The sequence below is a fragment of the Eutrigla gurnardus genome (genome assembly GCF_963514095.1).
Source record: "Eutrigla gurnardus genome assembly, chromosome: 2".
Taxonomy (NCBI): domain Eukaryota; kingdom Metazoa; phylum Chordata; class Actinopteri; order Perciformes; family Triglidae; genus Eutrigla; species Eutrigla gurnardus.
In genome coordinates this window covers 28,968,790-28,983,932 of record NC_139916.1, presented here as the reverse complement: position 1 = coordinate 28,983,932, position 15,143 = coordinate 28,968,790, and the positions used below count along the sequence as shown (strand labels likewise).

The window sequence follows — 15,143 nt, the reverse complement described above, 5'->3', positions numbered from 1 at the left end:
TACATCAAGAGAGAAAGAAGTAGGGTAATTTTCTCATAGACTTCTATACAATTTAGAGAGGAGTCGCCCCCTAATGGCCAGGAGAGAGAATGAAAGATTGAGGAACTTCAGAATTGGCTTCGCTTTTCAGAACCGGAAGTTGCCTCCTATCTGAGGCAACCGCATGGAATGTCCTTTCAAATAATCTAAGAGATCCTAATATTTCTTGTTAATAAAAGACACATTAGTTACCCTAAACACTTAAACTGTTCTTTCTTTACAAAACCCTGCAGCGTCACACACATGACGTAGCTTTTTCTGTCGGATTGTTTGCTTGTCTCATCTTTGCTGTGACCAAACAACATCAACACATCAACAGCTGTTAACTTTATGTTTTATTAAATCCTCAAGTATTGATCTTACGAATTAAGATCAACTTTAAAACACAGAATCTTCACATTCTCCAGTAAATAACACATTGTAAAAAATAAAATAACATCAACAAATCCATTTAAGAAGTGTTTTCTTTAACAATAACCCACATTCCTGACAGTTTATGTATTATATACAATGTAATATACATTAGTCAGACAAACAGGAGAAGTCGATTAATTGATGCCTGCAAATTGTCCAACTGATTAAAGATGTTTAAAAAAACATCAATACCAACAGAATTTAGAAGTAAACAAAAACACTCACACAATGAAAACACAGTGTCAATCATGATTGCTGTGGTGACAACAGTAAAAATCAGTTTTCGGCGCTGCTCTACGCTGATGATTTAGCCCTGTTGTGCTGTGATGAAACACTACTGTACATTCATCACAGAAAGAGAACTACAAGAAAGCATGACACAAATAATACAATTAGCATTAACTGTATCTAATTTGTTTTAATTAACAGTCTATACACAAATCTACATGTTGTAGAAACCTTATGTAAAATATGTACAACATGAGGAAACAATTTTCGGTCAAGAAGAAACACATTTTAAGGGCTGTAAAATTATAATTCTTTCAATGAACATGACGAATCACGATGACTCTTGTTTATCTCAAGTGCTGTCGTTGCCTCAAAATGTTTGAGAGCCCTTCAGTTTCTATATTTACACCTAATTACCCATGATTGTAATGAGATAAAGCACCATGAATATCACATTTACAACCATTCCCTGTAGCGACAGCAGTTTCACATAGGCATGAGTGTACCTTTTATAACCACTTAGTCACTGGAGAGATTATTAGTAGTCTATATTGTGATTGTAAACCTTGAGGCAGGATGATCAAGGCACGTGTTGTACACTATACAGAAGTGTAACAGAAAACTTAGGATGAGGGCCTGCGTTAAACCACTCTCTCTTCAAACGTTTTCACTCATTCCCACAATTCAGTTTGTCTCTAATAATATAAAGGAACGATTAAAGCTGTTTTTGATATTCAATATTTTTTCTTTCTGAGATATTAGACGGTGTATAATCCTTGGTGTTTGTTTTGAATTATGTACTTATCTGGGCAAAAATTATAAATATTTAAAAAAAATCATGTACAGGTATCAGAATTGGTATTGTGATGGTAAAAAGGCCAGTAGACCTTTGACTTTGTCACATGGATAATCACAAAAAAGGGCAAGTTGCACTCATCTTTTGTGAATTGCACCTTGAGTCGGGGCAGATAGCAGCCACGTCCGTTCTCTGTGATTCGTCCCTGGGTGTGCAGATGTCTTAAAATACTCTAAAGCTTGGATGTCAGTCAACTGTTGCCATGGGAAACTTCCACCCAGAGGCTTACACTATATCCAAAAAAAGGTTTTAGCCTCTTTGGATGGAAAAATAGGCACAGTAGCTGCAGTAATATTATGGTTAATATTACCTCGTATAAAAACAAATTTGAATTTCAGTTTGACTTTAAGTCAAATGTTATTCATCTAGTCCGTCTCTCTCTGCGTCGTAACATTACTACTCTACTGACTTCTGATCATCCTGCTACCTAGATTTCAAGAGGAATGTCTGTTCTGTTCTATGGCCAACAACCTTATTTCTATCTTTGAAAACATGATAACTCAGGCAGCAGTTGTTGCAAAATTGAATTGACAAGTGATTTTCACAGATCAATAGATTTGAATGTGTAATTTGTCCCCCTGTGTGTGTAAACTATGACAATACAAAGAGTCACATCCCTACTGCACATGTAAAAGCTCCTCATTATATAAAAGAGGCAAATCGGTTTCAAGGATCACAGAGGAAAACTCTGCCAGTGAGCCAACATGGCTGTAATGTCTGGATCTCCACCAGGAATCACTGAACTGTGGAAGAAGACAAAGAACTGACCACTGTATAAAAACAACTGGAGTCCATGGAGACTTTCCTTCTCTTTGTAATGCCGTGTTCACACCAAACACAAAGCTCTCAGCCTCTCGTTACTTACGTAAGATTATTTTATTGGTGTCAGAGAGGAGGCGGGGCTTCCTCCATCATAGCTGAAATAACCACGATTGCTGTTTGGTTCATGTTGTGAAGTACCAGATACACCAGGAAACCAAACACCATCCTGTCTGATTTCACCAAGCTGGATTCACTGGATCTAACAAGATACACCTCAGCTGGATGAACCCAAAATAAACAATATAGCTGTGATTTAATAGCAATAAACAAATACAAATAAAGCTGAAATAACTCCATAATGATGGTGATCAATAAAAAGTCTGAAATCATGATTTGTTAGGTCTGTCTGCAAGGAGACAAGCTAACTACTTTTAAAATGCTTGTTTTCTGAATGGAGTCTGGTTGATGGGTGCTAGGCTATGCTAACAATGTAGCTGTTCCATCAACACTCCAAATAAGGTCATGTGGACATAAATACAGCAGAGACCTTGTTGTTTGGACCACAGACAGTCTCTGGTTTCTCCACATAGTCTGGTCTGGTCTCTGGACTAATGTGGACTACTATCTAGACCTCTGGGGGACCACAGACAGTCTCTGGTTTCTCCACATAGTCTGGTCTGGTCTCTGGACTAATGTGAGCTACTATCTAGACCTCTGGGGGACCACAGACAGTCTCTGGTTTCTCCACATAGTCTGGTCTGGTCTCTGGACTAATGTGAGCTACTATCTAGACCTCTGGGGGACCACAGACAGTCTCTGGTTTCTCCACATAGTCTGGTCACATGAATATATCACTCAAATTGATATATTTTAAGTTGTACAAATACATAAAAGAAGCTAATTTTGCTTCTTTGGATCGTTCGCCTGGTGCCAATGACTTCGTATGCAATCGCATGAAAAACCCGCTTAGCATTCGCTGTGAACACGGCATGAGAATGTAAGAGGAAACGCAAGAGGAATGAAGAGTTTGGAAGAGAGAGTTGAAACATACATTTGGTCAGATGAACTCCCAGTTTAATTGGTGGTCTTGAGCTCAAAGCGGCTGTACACCTGCTTGGATTTCATCTTGTTGTATTGGTTCACCAGGTCCAGCTTGCTGTGGCCCAGCGTCATGCGCTTCTGGTCCTGCCGGCTCATCAGCACGGTCGGAGAGAGCGGGGGCGGCGGGCTCTGCTGGCTCTCTGGCTCGTTTTGCGAGAGGTCGGGTCCTCCCCAGGGCACGGGGCTGTGAGGGGACGGGGTTCTCCGGAAGTTGTAGGCCTCTTTGCTGGAGGGGGGCAGAAAGAGGTCTGAGAGCTTGTTGAGGAATTGGTTGGAGGGAGACCTCTGCTTGTGGGCGAGTTTGCTGTCATTAACAGGGGAGGGGGTCTGGGTCCTTGGGTTCAGGTTTGAGCTGGGGGAGCCGAGCCCGGTGCTGTGGAACATGCTCGGTTTGTGGTCGTACAGCCCCAACGCTTGGAACTTGGAGGTTGTGCCGCTGATATTTGACCGCAGGACGTCCGTTGATTTGGACTTGTTCCACTCGCCGCCCTGACCGTAGGCCGGCGGTGGTCGGTCCATTGCTGGGCTGTGATTGGTTCCTCCGTTGGCAGAGACTCTTGGTCCCGGGGTGACGTGACTCTGAGGGGTCGGGGTCTGTCCTCCTGCTCGGTCTCCACCCCTCCTCTCGGGGCTGAGGTGAGGGTTGCTGCTGGGCTCCTTCTTGTCGTGAGCTTGGGTGACCTTGTAGACCGTGTTAGAGGTCATCCCAGGTGCGGCCTTCACACTGGAAATGCTGTTACTTGATTGGCTGCTGGAGTTTTCAGAGCACACCCTGTCCCTCTGCCTGCTGTAGGAGGAAGGAGGAGTAAAGATGAACCTAACACATATCTTATATTTTATGTTAATCCACTGATTTGATATATCAAATTTACTTCATATTTTACTTGTGGTACTGACAAAAAGACAAAAATAAATGGGTTCTATGGAGAACAACAACAGTTATAATTATGTGTCCAGTTCCAGCATGGTTTATGTGTTATTCATATTTATCTGGGTATTTTATTCCATTTCATTCTGTCTTTCATTTAATTGTATTCATGTCTGGGTTTTTTTTCCACGTTGAGCACTCAAAAAAGTATTATTTATACTATTATAATTTGTATAATTATTAATAGTTGATATTCTTGTTATAATTAATAATTATTGTAGTAGGTTAGGTGATTAGTATGATTATTCATTTATTGTTGTTAATACCAATTTGTTGTTATTATAATCATCATCATTATTATTATCAGCATACGACACACAGTATGAGTATTTGCTCATATTAAGAACTAAGAAGGCTCAGCTCAGTCTCAGATATGAAGATGAAGATGTTTTTATTTTTGATAGTACCGGTTGATTGAAAATGTTTCACTGTTGACGCCAAAACAACCTTTTTTCGGACTTGTGGAAAGAAAACCTCCAAAATACACATTCAGGTGTTTATTGTACTACTTTGTCTATTTGCGTCTGTAGATTTCTGTTAAATTCACCTAAAGTTACCATCAATGCCTCATTTGTATACAAAATGTAACATTTCCAAAAATGTTTCATTCAAAGAAGGATGGTCTTTATTCAACATGGATAAAATGGATCTTTTATGGTTGTTGACAGTATTTTCTGATTTATGAAATGACACAAAGATTATATTTATAAAACGCTTTGATTCTGTAATGTCAACAAAATTAAACAAGAATTTTCAAGAATTAACCAATGTTCAGATTACTGGTCCGGAAATGAGCACATATTTAATAAGATAATGCCTCAATTACATATTTAAGTGAACGTGCGTTTTACAAGTCCTGACCCTAGAAAAAACTTCAAAAGTCCATAGTAAAAAAGAAAGGAGTACCTGTCAGAGAGTAAATCCAGCCCCATGACCACGCCGCCGGGCGCCATCAAGGCTTGGTACGAAGGGTAGTAGGGCAGCACCTCCTCCTCGGAGTTGGAGAAGGAGTCGACGATCTGTGAGTCGGCGTACAGACAGCGGAACTCCCGGTCGAAGCTGTCGGTGATGCGACCCGAGAAATGCATCACCATGTTGCTGTGCACCTGAGCCGACAGCCAGGTGAAACTGGAGAGGAGACGGGAGACATTTAATAGAAAAGTGAATATGAGGCTCATGCCTTCTAGGTGTATTATCACTGGAAACTAAGAATGTATGAATACATCTACTGTGAGCTTTGTGTGTGTGGCAGCAAGTGGAAACAGTTTGTGAAAATGTTCTTTTGAAAAGGTTAACGGTCAATAAATATGGATTGAAGCAAGATGTTTCCTTAGACCTGGGGTTCCCAAAACTTTCAGCCCACGACCCCCAAAATAACTGGCGACTCCCACAAACGACAACACAAACGACAACACAAACGAACAGCCTGACCACCATGATCTGATTTTACACAAACAATCAGTCATCGTCATCTCCATGTAACTTATGAGTGAACATTGTTGCTGTCATGTGCAACCACACACAAACACAATACTTTCCTTTCCATGTTACCAGATGAAGGTCTCAGTCAAAGTATGGTACTGTGATCCGTGGTGATCACAGACGCTCCACGGTCTACTTCTACTATTCAAGAACGACCCAACTTGAGCAGGTAACACGCATCATACCGTACACACCGTGATTGTGTCCCAGTTCAGCAGCCGCATCCTTCATCCTACAGATGACGTGTCCTCAGATGACGCAGCCTTCTATGTCGGCCGCATTCCTTTGAAGACCGCAAAAGGCCGAACCGAGCGGGGTCCAAAACGAGACGGTCTGGGCTACAGCGGATTTCCTTTTTGCGTCACCAGCTGTTCCTGCCCGCAACCTTTGACCCTACCATCGCCTAGGAACCAGCCGCAGTTGACAAGACTTTGATCTGATTAAAATGGAGCCAGAGATCATATCTGATTCTTTCTGGGTTTAGTTTGGCTGTGACGGATCCATCAGTTAGATCCTCCGAATCTGGGAAGTTTTCATTTCAGGTATTTACGATTAACTTTTCACAAAACCATGATAACTAGAAATTACGAAACACAAAATGTGACCTCAGCTGTAAATTACCTCAGTCCACCTCCTGCTGATAAAACCTACAGATCAGATTAACAATTCCCTGGACGATGATGCATCACCGCAGTGACTCAGCTTATCAGCTTATCAGCCAGCAGCAGACGACAGGTGCATGAACACTGAAGACATATGGCCGTGCAGCAGAAATGATGCTGATGGAGGACACGGGCTAGGAAGTGTATATGATCGTACAAACGTCTGACATCGAGTGAATGCAACATATTACCCAGCAGGCCTGAGGCGTGCGGAATAGAAGACAAACAACCGCTGAAGGAAACCAAATATTTCAGACGGTGAAATACGATCCAGGAAGTCGAGCTTGAGAACCTGATCAAAGCTTTTAAAAGGGAGAGGAGTTTACAACTATCACCGTGGCAACCATGTTATCATCCCACTAAAACGCTGATTAACAAGCCATCAGAAGACGTGAATGTCTTCATGCAACTCTGTGCCTACGTGCAGCCGGAGTTTGTTTCTCTCTCTGAGAGAATGCTATTAAAAACCATAACTGTGATCTCTTATTTACTAAACCCTGTCCAGTATCCACTGCCATGCACCTCACACTCTCACACCTGGAAAACAAAGACACACATGTCCATATGTTCATAGACTTTAGCTCTCATAGGGAAGTTGAGCTCACTGGGTTTCAACACCCTGCTGTGTAACTGGATCCTGGTCTTTCCTTACCAGCGAGCCACAGCCGGTCAGGGTGACAGAATAAACATCCAGCTCAACCACACTGAGCACCGGCAAGCCACAGGGCTGTGTGCTCAGCTCACTCCTGTTCCCCATCATGACCCACGACTCTTCCAGCAATCCAGCACCAATCACTTCATGACGAGTTGCTACAGCCGCCTAACTACCATCGCTGCCGTCGCTACGCTCACTACCAATGCATTTAGCTACTAAGACTACTTTATCACTTACCATACCATAATCACAACATTAGCGTTAATTGATAGCGTTAGTGCTATCAATTAGCATAAGCTAATGGAAAGGTCCGCTATGAACGGTAAGTTGAAAACAGTGAAGTAGGATACATGTTAAAGAAATGTAGACCAAGTTCAGGAGTTCATGAGGTGCTTTTTATGTTCTATAACTGCAGCAGGAAATCAGTAAGGAATTAGTTTAGTAAGCTAATCTAGTCTAAAAGTAGAAAAAACACTCATTTAACGCTACATTTAAGGACAGGACATTGCCCAAACAAATATTCCACGTATTAAAAGACGAGAAATCATGAATGTACTTTTTCAATTACCAAGTGTATTTTTTAAATGCCACCAAATGAATAACATTATGTCGCCAGTGTCTGCTCCCGTCACCCAGAATGTGCCACATGAACCTGCTGTGTGTAATATCTGATGGAAAAGTTTAATGATTCAGCATGAATTTTACCATTAGCTTGATGGCGTTAGCCCCCTTCATTGATTCATGGCATAGCTGGCTAGTAGGCTAGTTCCAGCCAGTGTATTGCCAGTACACTCGAGTGTCTTCAAAGATAATTGAAGTAATTCAACAGAATCAGAAAAATATCAACAATTTGCCCATTTAGTTTCTCGTTTTTACAGAATTAAAAGAAAAAGAAAAATTGCAGCAAGAATTTCATCTCCACTCGGATGAAGTGAGCGGCAGGTAGTTGAACAATACATTTCTGAATTGAAATCCTCTTGATGGTATTTAAGGTGCACTGCGTTACACATGCACACTAGTGTGTTAACCAGCATCCAGAAGGATCCTGCTGGACAGCTTTCCTCAGTGATGATAAATCACTCACTGCTCAGATTCACCTCAAGTATACATTCCAGGCATGTTCCGAGCAGGAACTGATCAGAGCACACCGTCAGTAAACCGTAAATCATGACGCTTGTCCTCAACATGCATTTTGAGGTTGTGTTTGGTGTCCAAATCCATTCTCAGTTCAACACAGAAGTCATGTTTGAAAATGATACCAGCTTCATATCCACGCTCAGCCTTGCTTTGGAACGCTTAAGGTGGGCTGACCATTAAGGCGGATCAGCACTATAACAGCTCCTCTGAGTCGTTGAGCTTTGTTTATCTAATTTTAAGTTTAACTTCTTTTAATTGTGTAACTGGCAGCAGGTAAAACAGTTAATTATTAATATATCCCTACTGCAAACTCTGCTCTGTTGTGTCAGGAAAACATAAAGTTGAATGTGTTTAAAGTTATTGTTAGAACTCTAATTAAGTACTCATATCAGTACTCGGTATCGTTAAGTACTTGTACTCGGTCTGAATAAAAGTGGTATCAGTGGATCTCTATTTGTAGAGGCTTCAGATTCTGGTGCATATACGCCTTCTGTCATTTATCTTTCCGTTCCCACAGCAATATACACAAATTTTATATTTTTTGGGCTATATTTACAAATAGTGATCAATCGTATACACAAAAAATGGGATTTTTTGGGCTATATTTACAAATAGTGATCAATCGTTATACATATATATATATATATATATATATATATAGTATACACACACACGCATATATACACATATACACACACACATAGCATATGTGGCTTTATATGGCTATAAATGACGGATTGGATGATTACATGAAAAGATCTCAAATTATTATTTTCTTATTATTTGTTAATGTTTTGTTTTAAATTCCTATTATTCCTGTTAATATAGTGCCTACAAAGAGCAAATGCTACAGTAAAGCTTAATCTAAAGAGTGTGCTTGCCCTAAAAGTTATTATCATATTACAAAATATGTTGCCAATGTTACACTTTTCTTTGACCAAACAGATAACAGCTGGCGCTATCGACTAAATATCAGTGAATCACTGTTTATTATTTGCTTCTCAGACAAAGTGGAGCGGGCACTCCCCGGGTATCGGTGTAAAGCAGTAGTTGAATATGAGGTATGAGAAGGTTTGAAGATAGCGAAGCAGGGACGGAGAGGAGCGCTCGGGTGATACGACAACATCCGCTTTGACGGAGACGTTTGGCACGTCGCTGCAGGACCTCGCCCTTCATTCCACCGCCAGCAGGGTGGATGCCCAGCCTGCATGCCTGACTCTACCCACACACCCGAAACCCAAATCGCCCCCGGGGTCCGAAATCTCCTCTACAGCCATCGAGTCAAAACTGATAATGTGTCAAGAGAAAATAATATCACATTAAGAAAAGAGAATTTGGTAGAAAGGAAGTATGAATATGAACTTGGAAATATTTATCACGAATTTAAAACGTCATCATGACATTAAACTGCAGGTTGGTAGTAATGACAGACATAATTGCTGACGTTGCCTCACTTGAAAAAGCTCTCTGCAACGATCACGTGTGTCAGCAGCCGGGCGGTGTGTTCATGTGTTTCAGGGAAGCGGAAACCTCCATAGAATGCAGTTCTACAAATGGCCACTTGAGGCTTCATACACCTCCATGTTAAAACGCCCAACGTTTCATCAGAAATAAACATACTTACTTATATACTTTAAATATCTAACTAGCTAGCTAGATCGTTAGTGTTTTCAATTCAATTAAATGAGGAAGTGTGGTAGTTCGTTAGTGTTTTCAATTAAATTAAATGAGGAAGTGTGGTAGTATTACCATGTGCAAATTCACCACATTTTCGATTTGTTGATTGAAAAACTCCTAATAATCTATTAACCAAAGTTTTCAGCAAAAATGTGGTTCTGCTGCTCAAAATCTGAGAAGTTGATGCTTTTGTTTGATAATAACATCATAATATGATATAAAAAAGCAGCAATATGAATACACTGCTTGGGTTATGGGAAATTACATCAGGCACTATTTTCTGACATTTTATCCCTCAAGAAAAGAAGTAGGGGTTTATTCGATCATTAAAGTCAACATTAGTTGCAGCTCTAGATTAGATCTGATATTTTTTCATCAAACATAAAATACACTTGAATAACACAAAAGTGCAAGAAAAGCAGAGAAGAATGACTGACAGAGGCCTCCTCCTCCTCATTTACTCATTGAGCTTGTAATTACAGGTATTACTCAGGTATTACTCAGGTATTCTCACAACAGTTTCAAATACCACAGCCTCCACGCTGCACAACACCAGCATTGTTACAACATTTATCCAGAGACATTTCCAAACTGGTGGCGGCTTCCTGCTGCCATCGACTGTTCATACTGTATGTGTTGGATTGCCATGACAGTTACAGCACTTGTTGTGGGACTTGCATTTCCCCAATGTTAAATTTAAAATGTTCTCTGACATAAACGCGCTCCACCAGATCCACAATAAAGAGGGGAAGTACTGCCCCTTTTGGTGACCCCCATGGGACCAGGGGGAAACCTCCATTTCTGAAAAGTGAAGCCAATTCTGAAGTGCCTTAAACTTGCATTCTCTCTCCTGGTCATCAGGGGGGGACTTGTAAAAAGAAGTCTGATTGTATAGAAGTCTATGAGAAAATTACTCTTATTCACTCTTGATGTAATCTTAGTAAACATTGTAAACATGAGTTTATGTCTCAATCTCTAGTTTCAAGTCTTTTTCAATCCAGCATGATGTTCATTTAGTCCATTATGGTCCATTTAGAGTCCAACAGACCAGAAAGCAGGGGATGCTTTAAGGCGGGGCTACCTGGTAATTGACAGGTCTCTACCTTGCAATGATGACTTTAACACTTATAGCTGTAAAGTTGACCTTGAATTATGAAGCTAACTTTGTTAACAGCTTCACACCAGAATCCAGTGGTAGTCAGTGCAAGACAGATTTTTTGGTGCCATTTGAATTGTACCATGAATATGACACATGATGTTTGTAAATTTAAAATATAATTTGGAACACAAAACAATTTGCGGTTTGACTTTCACCTAAATTAATAGTCTAAATCTATAAACTATTTAGTGCTCTAGTAAAAAATATATGTGTGTCATAAACTCGCTGGTTGTTTAGATGAGAAACACCCACAAAGCATGGTTAGTAGACGGGTCAGGTGGGTTCAGGCTCCTCCCACTCTGGACAGCCCAGCCTGTTCCTCCCTCAGAGAGAGAGAGAGAGAGAGAGGTTGAAGCGAGTACTAAGGAAGTGGCGAGGTCAAGGGGAGGGCTGCTGGAGAGCTCACGGTCAGATCCACGAGACCCTTCAACCCGGGTCTCTCCAAGACCACCTGATAGAGCCGGTCTACGGGGGAAATGATCTGCTGGGGAGAACATCTGCTGGGGAGAACATCTGGAGTTCATCATGAAACTGTGGCGGGCCGACCAAGACTGTAGCTCATCGATCACTGACTTACGTGAGTGAGTGGCTGTTTGAACTATGGTTTGGTGTGTGTGTGTGTGTGTGTGTGTGTGTGTGTGTGTGTGTGTATTTCTGTACCTATATGAGCCGGCGATGACCTCTTCACAGTCAATGATGAGGAACTTCTCCAGGACCTGACCGGTGAACTTCTTGCCGCTCTTGGTGCAGTACGTGTCTCCACACATGCTGCGAATACGCATGTTCTGCGCACACACACACACACACACACACACACACACACACACACACGCTTCACCGTCAGAAACAGACACACACATGGAAACTCACAGACAATACCAACAACAAGCACATAGGCGTCCAAACTAGGACCAGTGAAACGTAGCATATCCAGCAGCTCTAACACGTTTCAGTTATCCGTTTCCATTTAGCACATGTTACTATGGATAGTACAACTAGTTGCAGCCCTAATGACTTGGAGAACAAGCTTCTCTCTACAAACAGAGGCCTATGCAGCCGGTCTCACAGAGTCGGAGTGTGCATTGCATAACAGTGCTTGAGAGAGCATAACTTAAAGCATAAAGTTTTCGGAGGAAACAAAAACTAGAAAAAGGTCAGAACAACAGATGGCTGAAAGTCTTCGTTCTCGGCCGTGTTCAAATGTTTCAGCAACGGCTTTTCTCACGCTGCTTTTCTGCACATCTATCTCCTTCCATTCAGGCAGCAGTTCATTTCTGTGCTCTATTATCTATCAATGTGCATCAGGGACATCAAATTTGCAAATGACAGATGATTCATGGTTCTTAACGCGTCATCTGTCAAGAACACCGGGGTGCTGTGAGAGCAGACTGTGTGTTTAAGGACGCCCCAACGTCTGAAACCATTCAACAATGTGAGCGCAGAATTCAATGATATTCTCCTGCTCCGCCGGTTTGTTGCTCAACGACGCAGCATCAACTTTGTTGGAAATTATTTTAAAAAAAACATACGGTTGAAATGATTCTTGGCAAACAAGAAAGTAAACGTCCTGCTGCATGTCCTGCTCCTCTTCTCTAACGCTCCAGTGTCACTTCTAGAAGTGGAGTGCAGAGACAGCTTTACTGCTGAGGCTGCAAAATACTTGTTAAAGCAGGGGGCACCAACCGTTCTTGTAGGCTAGAGAGTCATATGTAGCGACTCTTTTTTCTCCCAAATATAAATGATCTTAATTATTTTGATCCGTATATTCATGAAATGAAATCCTGGTATTGTCCCACGGCTAATCTGTATCAACACGTAGCATATAGAGTTAGTTATGGACGTAATGTATCCAGGTACAGACGGTCTCTGCAGGACAGGTTATAGAAGCACTTACACTCATGTGTGAGCCCTGAATGTCGAGGGCGGAGCACATGTCCAAGAAGCAGTCGAGGCTCTTCTCGTCCAGCAGGATGTAAACGGGCACCCGGCGCTTGTTGGACGCCTCCATGAGGTCACACAGCAGGTCCACGTCTGTGAACACGTCCATCACCAGCGCGATCACCTGGAGCAGCGGGGACAAGGAGACCCGTTAGCAGAGTTTTAATAGCAGCGACGTTTAAGCCAAACGTCACCGTCCGATTGTTTATGAGTGGAAACAGGAGCAAACCTCTAGGGGATATTTCCAGCTGATCCAAAAGGAATTCATTAATGAGTGGAAAGCTGTCCAACATTCTCCAGCTTCAGAAAGCTTTAGTCAACAAAACCAACGTTGGGTTTAGAAAAAAGGTCACGTCACAACAGTTAGGGACGCCCGTCCATCACCGGTCTCATGAGTGAAAGTCCCCCCGTTATAATTAGTCTTCAATGGTCACCACCATGAAAAAGGATCCTCACTAAGTTTCCATTGACAGCGCTTGAGTGCAGGGAGAACATTAAAAAAATGATGATTCTCGTCTCTGTACACAATCCACTAGATTTGAATGTGGTGACTATTCCACGAGCTGCCATGAGAGCAGGTTGTACCGCTAAGCATTATTTGATCCCCAGCAGGCATTAAACCAGCAACGTTGCAGTTATGTGGCTCTAATAATTTGGCTACAATGGCACCATTAAAAACAATAGATGTGTAAATAATCATCTTATTCATGGTCAGAAAGCTTTAGGACTCAAAGATAATTATAGCTTCCAAAGCTACAATGTGTTTCTTTAGGAACGCGTTTAACCTGTTCTCGGGTCCCGGGGAGGTAAATATTTCCAGTGTGCAAACTGTTAAACATTGTTGATATTTCACTTTAATGGTACAAGAGAAAGAGAGAAACACAATAAAACGAGGTATTTTTCAAGCCCCTGGAGGGAACTGGGATTGATTCTCTGGACATAAACAGAGAATGTCTCACTTTGCACATAATCTCTTTGACCTGCATTGATAAGAAGGGAGAGGACCCTCCATACAGCATGTTACACAACACACACATACACACACACCAACCAACAATGTGTGTGACTGCATGTCTGCATGTGTGTGACCTATTCGTGCCCACAGGCGTTACACACATGTGCGTGCACATGAACATCCTGTATTTAAAAATGATCCAACGCACTTCAGATGCTTCACGAGTCGTCAACTCTTTAGTGACATTTTCAACAAGCAACAGGTAAAACACACATTGGTGAATCTTCTGTAGAAGACAAATGTGCCGTGAGTCTTCTTTACTTCACTGGAATGACAACAGGAGTCATGGGTCAAGGGTCAAAGCAGCTTTGTGGCTCTAATCTAGCAGATGGCAGAGTGGACTTGAGATAAGTGTGGCTAACAAATAAGAGCAGCTATCATCATCACGTAATCATCCACTGACTCGTGACCGACATTTAGTCGGAGACCTGCTGACGAGACGGCGGCGTGTCTCCATTGGAGTATTTCATGCAGAGTTAGGACGACTCCAATGTCTTTTTATGAGCACACTTTGTATTTACACACGGAGATGAAGGAAGTGTCTGTGGTGACTCATGTGCTGCCGGCGAACAACTGGGTTTCCTTTTAGCCGTTAAGTGATCAGGAGACGATTCTTTGTGATCGTGTGACTCCGAGCCGCTGATCTAATGGTTGTAATCACACAGCTGATAACATTAGTTGGGTTAATTTTTTACGGTCTGGGGACCAGAGGACCAGAGGGTCGGGGGCAGGGATCAAGTTATGATTTCATCTCCAAAAAAAAAACATGTGAAAGTAAATATAGACTCTAAATGTAACTTCCCATACGCATTTTAAACGGGCAAAATGAGTGTTGGAATAAAAAGAAAATGTCCACATTTAATGGTGTAAAACAGCAAATGAACAAAAACATATTATTTGTTCACCACTCCATTCAAGTGTTAGTTTGCATAGTGGCGTGGTGGTGCAGTGCAGCCATTCATTCACGATGCTTTACTACACTCTTATTACTCGTCATGTCCAGCTATTTATCTTTAACATCAACATTAAATAGCTTTATTAGTTATTAAAATATTATGCTGCTGTATTTTCAGATACTTGAGTTAACTGT

At 41.6% G+C, this 15,143-nt stretch overlaps 1 protein-coding gene across 1 annotated transcript in view; it reads right to left on the bottom strand.

The window, feature by feature from the left end:
- Positions 1-356: 356 nt before the first annotated feature.
- The window catches only part of fam83c (family with sequence similarity 83 member C), a 17,006-nt gene continuing 2,219 nt past the window's right edge, over positions 357-15,143 (bottom strand). The window contains exons 2-5 of the mRNA XM_084025686.1: positions 12,995-13,162; positions 11,761-11,885; positions 5,235-5,456; positions 357-4,187 (exon numbers count right to left, since the gene is read on the bottom strand). Coding sequence (XP_083881812.1) covers positions 3,374-4,187; positions 5,235-5,456; positions 11,761-11,885; positions 12,995-13,162 — 1,329 coding nt within the window. The 3' untranslated portion in view covers positions 357-3,373. The remainder of the gene's footprint in view (positions 4,188-5,234; positions 5,457-11,760; positions 11,886-12,994; positions 13,163-15,143) is intronic.